At 38.3% G+C, this 11,124-nt stretch overlaps 1 protein-coding gene across 2 annotated transcripts; it reads right to left on the bottom strand.

The window, feature by feature from the left end:
- Window positions 1–3,084: 3,084 nt before the first annotated feature.
- On the bottom strand, window positions 3,085–10,453 carry LOC117295794 (leucine-rich repeat-containing protein 61-like). Of its 2 annotated transcripts, XM_033778552.1 has the most exons (7): window positions 9,742–10,453; window positions 8,154–8,252; window positions 7,332–7,478; window positions 6,270–6,366; window positions 5,647–5,831; window positions 4,728–4,856; window positions 3,085–3,510 (listed from the first exon to the last, which is right to left on the bottom strand). In XM_033778552.1, the coding sequence occupies exons 1-7, from the start codon at window positions 9,794–9,796 to the stop codon at window positions 3,431–3,433; spliced, it is 792 nt and encodes a 263-aa protein (XP_033634443.1). In that variant the 5' UTR covers window positions 9,797–10,453; the 3' UTR covers window positions 3,085–3,430. The 2 variants fall into 2 exon arrangements, with proteins under 2 accessions (XP_033634443.1, XP_033634444.1); XM_033778553.1 differs by lacking the exon at window positions 6,270–6,366 and having other exon boundaries at window positions 5,647–5,928.
- Window positions 10,454–11,124: the final 671 nt, after the last annotated feature.

Below are 11,124 nucleotides of genomic sequence, written 5' to 3'. Positions count from 1 at the left end.
GGTCGAGTTGTCACACATGCGCGCACCACAAAAAGACCGGCTGACTGATGGTGGTATGGCGCACCGAGTAAACCAAATGATTCAAAGATATTGAGCGCCTAAAGGGCAAAGTGGGGAACTCGGGCTGAATAGTGCACTGGACGCAATTATTCAGACAAAGACTATTGCTATCAATGAACAAATAACAAAATAAAAAATAGCTTGCTGAAATGGTCTAAAATACAACAGGGATTCCCACTATACATTACTAGAGGCCGTTAAAGGACAATAAAGTTATAGTTTGTGGAAATCAAAACATTATTTTGGTTGGAGCGAATATTTGCAGGGAACCAAATATAAAAAAACTAAAAAAAACTGTAAGATGTGCCCCTTTAATCCTATATGCACAAGACCTTTTCGCAAATACCGGGGCGCGCGCGTAAAGCTTGGAATTAGGTGCATTGTGGTCTTGCTGGTATCCAAATTTGATCCATATATATCCCACAATGCACCTCATTCAACAGTCTGCGCTTGCGCATTGGTAATTGCGATAAGGTCTATTGCCACTTTCATTGTATAAATAGCGCCCTCAAGGGTTGAGACATGTGATTCCTTATCTTCCAATATGGCGAGTTACACAAGGTGAGCCTTTATATTTATGTACTAATAAACCCATGCAAAATCTCACAAAAACCTTACTTTTGTTTGGTGAATCTGAAAATTATTCTTAAGATTGTACGACTTTCATTTCCATTTCTTCTTGGAGATGACTTTCTTAAACCTCCTTCATGATGCATGCTAGTTTTTGACACAAGATTATTTGTTGACTCCAATAGTAGCCCATAGCGCCCTCTAGTGGTCGAGCATTACTTACTGTTTTCCACACCCACATGGATTGCTTTAAAAAGAAATGACTCGAGTACAATGTTTCATAAATTTAGTTATTTTATTTATTTCGGTCTAAAAACACAAAACATTGTTGGTAGTGATCACAGGGAAATACGAATATGACTTTCATAAACAATAGGTATATTATAACAAAGAAAACCAAAGAATCTGGACCAGCCAGAAATTAGAAATTAACCCAATACTACTCAGAAAAAATAAAAAAATAAAAATAAAAAAATGCAAAAGTCATCACAAAACAGACATTCAAACAAACACATAAAAACTTAGACAAAGCTAGAGGTCAAAATACAAGGTACAAAATCTGGAAAAAGCAAACAGTTTTAAAAGCATAATAAAATCCTTGACAAATGTGGAATAGTGAATTTTTCTGCACATCTATTGGTGAATATGATAAAAGATTACTGAAAATTACCTTCTTGAAAGCCATACCACCTTTAAAAAATAGAGATTGCATACACCTTTGTTTTACAACCCCCCCCCCCCCCCACTACCTCCCCAAGTAAAGTAATACAAGATAAATGAGCAGCTGTGGTACATTTGAGCCCCCTGATAATATGAGATACTGGAATTCAATTGTTCTCCATTATAACAATCCCACAGCACCCCAAACAAATTAAAGAGATTAAACAAATCTAAAATTAAGATCCTATATTTTGTGTTTCAACACTACATGAAGTGTGGACTTGAGAACAAAAGAAGTCCACCACATAATGTAGGGACTTGAAACACTATGTGGACTTACACACATGTCCACACAGTGTTATTAACAGTGTTGAAGAATGTTCCTTATGTGTACAGAATAAACGAGTGTCAACACAGTGACTTGAAACACTATGGGGACTTACATACGTCCACACTGTTATTTACAGTGTAGATGAATGTTCCTTATGTGTACAGAATAAAGGAGTGTCCACACAGTGACTTGAAACACTATGGGGACTTACATACGTCCACACTGTTATTTAGAGTGTAGAGAAATGTTCCTTATGTGTACAGAATAAAGGCGTGTCCACACAGTGACTGCAGCATAGAGCTGTGTGTGGGTTTGTATGGCCTACAAACAAAATTGACTTTGCTGGAAAAGAGCTGGATTCAGAGAAAGTAAAAGATGAAAAATTTCATTCTGTTTGAAAAAATAAATAGTTGTGATGAAAACATCATTGAAATAAATCATTAACAGCTTGCAATCTGATTACCCTGTACGATTTTAATTAAATATAATTTTTTTCTGAAAACATTAAAACAAATTTTAAGCAAATGCAATCAAATTGCTTCTATTTATAAAGAAAAAAATTCATTGCAAGAACAAAACAAATCAAGTAAAAAAATCACAAACTAATTTGGCAATCAAATCTAAAAATTTCATATTTCAAAATTGCTGTAATGGTAAAACTAGACCATTGAAAACTAAAACTAAATACACTTCTTAAAAATTTCAATCAATAAATCAATATATACAAATAATTCTAATGATGCAAAATTGTGTAGCACTTCTTTCACTTTTCAAGGAATGGGACGATGTTGCTACTACAGTTTTTTTTAAGTCTTTTTGTGTGCAAGTTAACCAAAAAAGTCTGAAAGCACTCTGTGGTATGAAAGGGCTGTAAGAAAGCATTTAAGTAGAATAGCCACAGAGTGCAAACGGCGGTGAACTATTTCACCTGTTTTGTGGTTGATGGTTGGAATGAAAGCTGAAGAACTTGAATGACTTTTCTCTGCTAAATGTTGCAGTTGAACATACCACTTTAAAAAGGAAGCAATTTTCGCCAAACACAGAATTTTGACTATGGCACAGATTATCCACACTGTGAAAACAGTGACAAGCTGTTTAAGCTTTTTTTGTGGGGGAATGAAATCCGAAGAGCAGGAATGATTTTTCTCTTCTAAAAGGCTGTGGACACTATTGGTAGTTACTCAAAATAATTATTACCATAAAAACTTACTTGGTAACAAGCAATGGGGAGAGGTTGGTCGTATAAAACATTCTGAGAAACGGCTCCCTCTGAAGTAACGTAGTTTTCGAGAAAGAAGAAATTTTCCACGAATTTGATTTTGAGACCTCAGATTTAGAATTTGAGGTCTCAAAATCAAGCATCTGAAAGCACACAACTTCGTGTGACAAGGTTTTTTTTTCTTTTATTATTATCTCACAACTTCGACAGCCAATTGAGCTCAAATGTTCACAGGTTTGTTATTTTATGCATATGTTGAGACACATCAACTGTGAAGGCTAGTCTATACCAATAGTGTCCACTGCCTTTAAGTACATTTGCCACATAGTAAAAACGGTGGCAAAAATGTTTTTTGTGGTTGATGGTTGGAATGAAAGCTAAAGAACTGGAATGACTTTTGTCTGCTAAATTCTGCACATTCCCACTTAAAAAAAACCAAACAATTTTCTCTAAACAAGGAATTTTTTGGCTGTGGCACAGATTTGCTTCTTTGTGAAAAGGCGGCTAACTGTTTCAGCTGTTTTGTGGTGGGAATGAAATCTGACGAACTGGAATGATTTTTCTCTTTTTAATGCTGAGAAGTCATAACTTCAAATAGTTGATTTTTCTGGTTCGTTCGTCAGACTCCTGGAAGCATCAAGTTCCAAGTCTCGGCAGCTTTTTAAGATATCTGAAGAAAAAAAAAATTGAAAAAGAGTAAATAATTTGAATAGAGCCTGCCTACTTATAAAAAAAAAATAAAAGGTCATATCTTTCAGTGAGTGTCTATGACAAATGCTCAGCCACAATCATGGATACATTTTTTGTTACAAAGACAAAGACAACACATGAACAACAGATAAATAATGAGTAACTCTTTGCAGATCTTGTATTTGTCAAACTCAAGGTTTTTTTTCTTCATCACTAACACAGTGATTATTAATTGACTGTTGTTCATAAAATGGACACGCGTGTACCCAAGATTGTGGCTGTGCACAACACTTTTATCTGTGTCTACAATATATATTTGGTTTGTGGTAACACCATGTGTGTATCTACTTGCCAGATAGAGTTTGTTCTTTATTCTACTACCACGAGGTAGATGTTTGGGGGTTCGGGAAACTTCTCAGTTCTGAAAAGAACTGTCCAGCTTTTTAAACTATTACCCGGGCAGATGGTATAGAAAATAGGATGGGACTACTACTTAAGCTTATATGATCATGGGGAGTCAGTTCTTAAATTGGTCTCAGCGTTTCGACTAGCTTGCTCTAGTCATCGTCAGGAGTGCTGTTTCTACAACACTAACATTTTGCTGATATGAAGAGCACACTGCCAATGTCTAGGATGGACAAGGACTCAAATGTCAATAAAAAAAAAACAGAACAGAGGACTTACAACTCTAGACTTTCTACCATATCAAACTGTGATATATTTGCTTTTGGCCCTTTTGCCCACTCGTGAGAATTTTGCCACTTGTCATCTTCATTTTCTTTAAAGGAACACGTTGCCTTGGATCGGTCGGGTTGGTCTTTGAAAAGCGTTCTGTAACCAATTGTTATAAAATCGATATGGTTAGAAAGATGTTGTAAAAGTAGAATACAATGATCTACACAAATATGCCCCGAAATTGCATGGTTTTCTTTTTACCTCGTCGACTAACACGGTCGGCCATTTATGGGAGTCAAATTTTTGACTCCCACAGGCCTACCATGTTTAGTTCGCGATCTAAAATGAAAACCGTGCAATTTTGAGTAATACTTGTGTGGATCATTATATGCTACTTTTAAAACATCTTTCTAACCATATGCATTTCATAACAAACAGTTTCACACGCTTTTTATAGACCAACTCGTCCGATCCAAGGCAACGTGTTCCTTTAAGAACTCCAACATGGACGAGAAATTTTACCTTGGAACTGTTTCTCCACCTCCCATCCTGTCTCCTCGGTCTTCCCTGGTGCTTTCAGTTGCCAGAAGTCTTTAGAGACCCATGATTCTTCAGCTGCTGTTCTGGCAGGTGGACTCTCTTTAGCTTCATCTATATGTAGTTACAGATAGTTACCATTTTAAAATGAAATGTAATTCTATCCAAAAAAGACCATTTCCGCCAGGTTTTGAAGTTAATGAATTATGAGGCCCATTTGTAATTCTGTAATTTTTCAAATATGTTTACTGTTATGAGCATGTTCAAAAAAGCAAATTTCCATTTTATGGACAATAAACTGAACATAAAATTGAATTGAATTGAATTTAAGTTGGAATTTATATGGGTTTACAGTGTGCAGCGGCTCACTCAACAGTCATTGCCAGAATCACCTGGGCAAACCCCCTCTCTTAGCGATAAGTGTAACTGGGTTCTTTTACGTTCGTTTCACAACGGACCAACACTTTATGTCCCATCTGCAGGACGAAGCAATAATCGTCAAGCTTAAAGACACATGTGTCACAACCGGGACCTGACTCAAGTTGATCAGACTTTGAGTCCGCTGTGCTTGACCGCTTGGTCACAATCAGTCTTGACGCAGGCCATGAACTTTGAACTCTTGAGGGGCACTTCTATGAGGAAAAAGTAAATTTGTACAAGAACCATGAACAGGGCACCGCAGCAAAAGCACAGGGTGCCACGGCAGTTGGTTACTTTGAGGCCTGCAGCTGATTTCATGAAATGCTAGGATTAATCCTATCTCGAGTTCAATGCATCCTTACGCCTATGGTTATGAAACTTAAATTGTCCTAAGCCCTAAGATTAATCCTACATGTAAGTTAGAAAGAGTTTGGTGAAATCGACGGCTGTTGATATAAACAAATAAAACAATAACTACACATACCTTCCAACATGGCATCCAGTTTTTTACACAGTTGATACAACTCGCTGCCTTTTCCCGTCACTCTCTCCCCGTCGAGGGTCGTTAACCTTGGCAGGATGGCCATAACGTTGGCTTTATAAGATGCATTGAGGCATATCGGATTGTTCAGATCAGTCACTGCGTCATGTAAGATCAGACTGGAGAAGGAGTCTAAGCTTGATAGGGATTGGAGACTGTCGCTACTTCCAATGAGATTCCCGGAGGCATTAAGCTTTTGAAGATTCACGAGTTCCTTCAAGGGATCTGAAATATAAAATAACAAGCATCATCATACAAGATCAGACTGGTAAAGGAGTCTAAGCTTGATAGGGATTGGAGACTATCACTACTGCCAATGAGATTCCCGGAGGCATTGAGCTTATGAAAATTTACGAGTCCCTTCAAGGGATCTGAAATATAAAATAACAAGCATCATCATGTAAGATCAGACTGGTAAAGGAGTCTAAGCTTGATAGGGATTGGAGACTATCACTACTGCCAATGAGATTCCCGCAGGCATTGAGCTTATGAAGATTCACGAGTTCCTTCAAAGGATCTGAAATATAAAACAACAAGCATCATCATGTAAGATCAGACTCGAGAAGGAGTCTAAGCTTGATAGGGATTGGAGACTGTCGCTACTTCCAATGAGATTCCCGGAGGCATTGAGCTTTTGAAGATTCACGAGTTCCTTCAAGGGATCTGAAATATAAAACAACAAGCATCATCATGTAAGATCAGACTGGAGAAGGAGTCTAAGCTTGAAAGAGATTGGAGACTATCACTACTGCCAATGAGATTCCCGGAGGCATTGAGCTTATGAAGATTCACAAGTTCCTTCAAGGGATCTGAAATATAAAACAACAAGCATCATCATACAAGATCAGACTGGTAAAGGAGTCTAAGCTTGATAGGGATTGGAGACTGTCGCTACTGCCAATGAGATTCCCGGAGGCATTGAGCTTATGAAGATTCACAAGTTCCTTCAAGGGATCTGAAATATAAAACAACAAGCATCATCATGCAAGATCAGACTGGAGAAGGAGTCTGAGATTGCTAGGGATTGGAGACTATTGCCAATGAGATTCCTGGAGGCATTAAGCTTTTGAAGATTCACGAGTTCCTTCAAGGGATCTGAAATCTAAGATATCAACACTGTCAACATAAAAGCCGAGAGTCCTAAGGGGGCTGTTCAAATTATCAACATTTTCACAAACACCGTACACTTTTTCTAGACCCCCACTCCTCTAAACTTGTGGACAAGTCGTTAAATGTCTGTTGCGGTGAAAGCGTTCTGACTCCCTCGCGAAACTGCTGGCTCCGCGAGATTACTGCTCTCACAACTACTGTCCCATTTGTAGAAGTTGGCAGCAAGCAGATCGCGCGAGAGCAGTGATTTCGCGAGAACAGTATCCGATCGGGGAAACCTGAATCATACGCAACACCACCGCGAATCGACTATCTCAACGCGACAGACCATAAACGACTTGTCCACAACACCTTAAATTAATGTTTGTATGAGTGAGATTGGCTGTTGCCAGCTTGGTGTTTATATCCCCTTATGAGTGTTTGCCGAGTTCCCTTGACAGAAAACAAACAAACAACCATCAAACACCCCCAACAGGCAAACAAACAAACCTCATCACCACTTGGCACCTCATACTTACCAATATCTGTAATGCGATTAGCAGAGATATTCAAATAGGACAGCTGCTTGAGAGGGGTCAAAGGTCGAAGGTTAACAAGGTCGTTTCTGCTGATATCAAGACGTTCTAGGTATGTGCAGTCTCCAATGCAACCAAGGTTATCAATATCTGGAAAAGAAGTAAGTCATAATTATTTTAATTGACAATCAAGCAAATAATGTATAAATGTGACGTACCATGCCAAGATCAACCATTTCTAAAACAGGTGAAATTGCATTTAAATTAAAGACAGTGGACACTATTGGTAATTGTCAAAGACTAGTCTTCACAGTTGGTGTATCTCAACATATGCATAAAATAACAAACCTGTGAAAATTTGAGCTCAATCGGTTGCGAGATAATAATGAAAGAAAAAACACCATTGTCACACGAAGTTGTGTGCTTTCTGATGCTTGATTTGGAGACCTCAAATTCTGAACTTGAGGTCACGAAATAAAATTCATGAAAAATTACTTCTTTCTCGAAAACTACGTCACTTCAGAGGGAGCTGTTTCTCACAATGTTTTATACCATCAACCTTTCCCCATTACTCGTAATCAAGAAATGTTTTATGATGATAATTATTTTGAGTAATTACCAATAGTGTCCACTGCCTTTAAAGAAGACAGAAACTGATAATAAAGTGATTCTATGTCTTGAACAAGGTATACTCCCCAGGGAGCTGAGATAGTTTAGGCCCAGTGACCAGGGGTAATAATGTTGAAGCGCCAGTGTACACTTACACTTCACAATTGATCAGGAAATCAAAACTGTACAAGGAAATACTGAAGAATAGAAACTAACCCATTTCTCTCAGGTGTAGGCTGTGGATACTTTCAATATCGAATTCTCCACTTCTTGTTTTCAATATCTGCTTGGTGACACACGTTCCTGTTAATAAATCTATAAATAGGATTTAAACATAAGAAAGTTAACTGCCATAAACTAGACCCAGTTACTGGGGCAATGTACTCTTTTTTTCAAAATTTTGACATTCTCCGACGTACTAGCGCCCTACTCCTAGAACTATTCCGGTTTCGTCCGCTATAGTCTCCCGTAACCTCATAGGTTTATATCCCTTACGACATTCACGATACTGGTTCATTGAATTTTGGAAACGCAAATCTCCTTTATTTACTTTTTTTTATCTCGCCAAAACTTGCTCTATGTGTCCTTTGAACTCTCATTGGCCATGTTGGCAACAGAAAATCAACTCCGCAATCTCAAAAGTTGTTTAAAATGATAAATTCTTACCGTAATTCAGTCCCCAACTACTCCGTTTTACCACTACACTACAAATGCTGATTGTCCCCAAACTCTGCCGAACGTATCGCGAAGTCACGACACGTGACAAGCGTGCGCATATTATTTTTTTTCCCCAGGACAAACGCGGACAATATCTGCACACGTTCATCCTAGAAAGAAAAAAACACCCAACCATGCTTAGTGTACAAAACATAATATGGACACGCGTCTGGGAACAAGACGTCTGGTTCCCAAAAGATTTCGAAAAAAACGAGTACAGTGCCCCAGAGTAACTGGGTTGCTAGCCTACGGGATGGGAAACTTTTACTTTTAGTGTGGCATCAACAAAGCCAAGACCAGAGGTAATGGCCTCCGTTTAAGTTTATACAGTCAGGACTGTATTGAAATTTGTAGCTGTAGGCACATTGCAAGGATCCCCATTGCAATATGAAAACACATTTTTTACCTCATCATCATCATGCATCATTATAAGATCAATAATCACTCGCGATTGATGAGTACGATCGACATCCTAACTTAGTACTCCTAGAACTATTTCCGTTTCGTCCGGCTATCGTCTCCCGTAACCTCATAGGTTTATATCTCTCACGCGTTAAATGCGTTCGGGGACAATCAGCATTTGTAGTGTAGTGGTAAAACGGAGTATTTGGGGACTGAATTACGGTAAGAATTTATAACTTTTAAAAAATGTTGAGATTGCGGAGTGGGTTCTCTGGTTGCCCCTTGGACATTGAGATATCAAAGGACACATAGAGCCTCATATTTTGGCGAGATTAAAATAAAAATAAAGAGAGATTTTTTATTCCAAAATTCATTGAACAATGATTGAACCATCATCGTTTAACGCGTGAGAGATATTAAAAACCTAGCCTATGAGGTTATGGGAGACAATAGCCAGACGAAACCAAAATAGTTCTATTCCCTAGAGTAGGCTAGCCCACCTTGTTGAGCTGTAAATGGCTCCGTTCGCGCTTTTAACATCGGTCTGATCACTGTCGTAATGGCGACAGTGATGAGACCGATGATGTTAAAAATAAAAGCGGAGCCATTTATTTTACAGCTCAACAAGGTCACAGGTGGGCTAGGTTGGTAGGACTAGGACTAGGACGGAGTAGGCCTGACTCACCTGTTTTCTCCCTTGTCCTTGTTGTGGAGTCCTGACTGGCTTGCTGATCCATCATTCATTGCATTATTAAAACTTTGGGAAAGATTCACGATCTATCAAATCATCATCACAGAAACTTCACCATCCATCAATGGCAACGAATAACGCTCGAGCTCCACTGCAACTCTCTACATACACAGTCTACACTCACCGTCACAGTCTCACTCGATCTATTCTGTCATGACTTTTGTGTTGCTTCTTACTACATACAGTGTAGATCAACACCAGTGATCACAACAAGTTTTACTCATTAAGTTGCACTACCGTTTCCTTTACTTTACGCGAGCATTATATGGTGAAGAATTGCACAAGAACTTGAGAACAAAACCAAGTTATTGTTGACAGGAATGCTGATGTTTTTACTAGTAACCGTAATGCGAAGCAATTGTAACTATTGGTGGCGCCCTTGAAATATCTCAAAAGAGGGCGCTATAACAACCGAGTCGAAAACACACCTACGCACTTATTCTCAAAAAATGCATCCTTCTGTAGCATTCCTTCGTTCTTTTCCTTTGTCTCTTCATTTAAATGTTTCCAATGGACTTTGTAAACAAATTTCCTTGTGGATAACCCCAGTCTTTAGAAATTTCCTGATGGAGTATTTACTGGGTTTCCTTAAAGACAGTGGACACTATTGGTAATTGTCAAAGACCAGTCTTCTCACTTAGTGTATCTCAACATATGCATAAAATAACAAACCTGTGAAAATTTGAGCTCGATTGGTCGTCGGAGTTGCGAAATAACTATGAAAGAAAAAAACACCCTCGTCACACGAAGTTGTGTGCTTTCAGATGCTTGATTTCGAGACCTCAAATTCTAAACTTGAGGTCTCGAAATCAAATTTTGTGGAAAATTACTTCTTTCTCGAAAACTACGTCACTTCAGAGGGAGCCGTTTTTCACAGTGTTTTATACCATCTACCTCTCCCCATTACTCGTTACCAATTAAGGTTTTATGCTGATAATTATTTTGAGTAATTACCAATAGTTTCCACTGCCTTTAAACTTCGTACTACGTGGAGCACCCGATATAGCTACAGACCCGGAGTCCGAAGCTGAAGTTTGATAAAACAGTAAGACCTACCCCAAAGTCCGTTCCCAACACTCACCAGCCGAAACAGAGATTCAATGATAACTTAACTTAACTTAACTAAACTTAACTTATTAATTGCATTTATGAAGCGCTTTCAAAAACGCAGCAGGCCTATACAGTCAAAACATTTAAAATGCCGGATGAAAAGATGAGCAGAAATAGCAGTTAATCTGGTTTAAAAGTTCACAACAGTTAAAAAAAGAGCACGAACTAAGTAAAATGTCACTACAAACATTTATAATAAGGACAAAA

Source organism: Asterias rubens, chromosome 10, assembly GCF_902459465.1.
Source record: "Asterias rubens chromosome 10, eAstRub1.3, whole genome shotgun sequence".
Taxonomy (NCBI): Eukaryota; Metazoa; Echinodermata; class Asteroidea; order Forcipulatida; family Asteriidae; genus Asterias; species Asterias rubens.
This window is presented reverse-complemented; position numbering and strand designations above follow the sequence as displayed.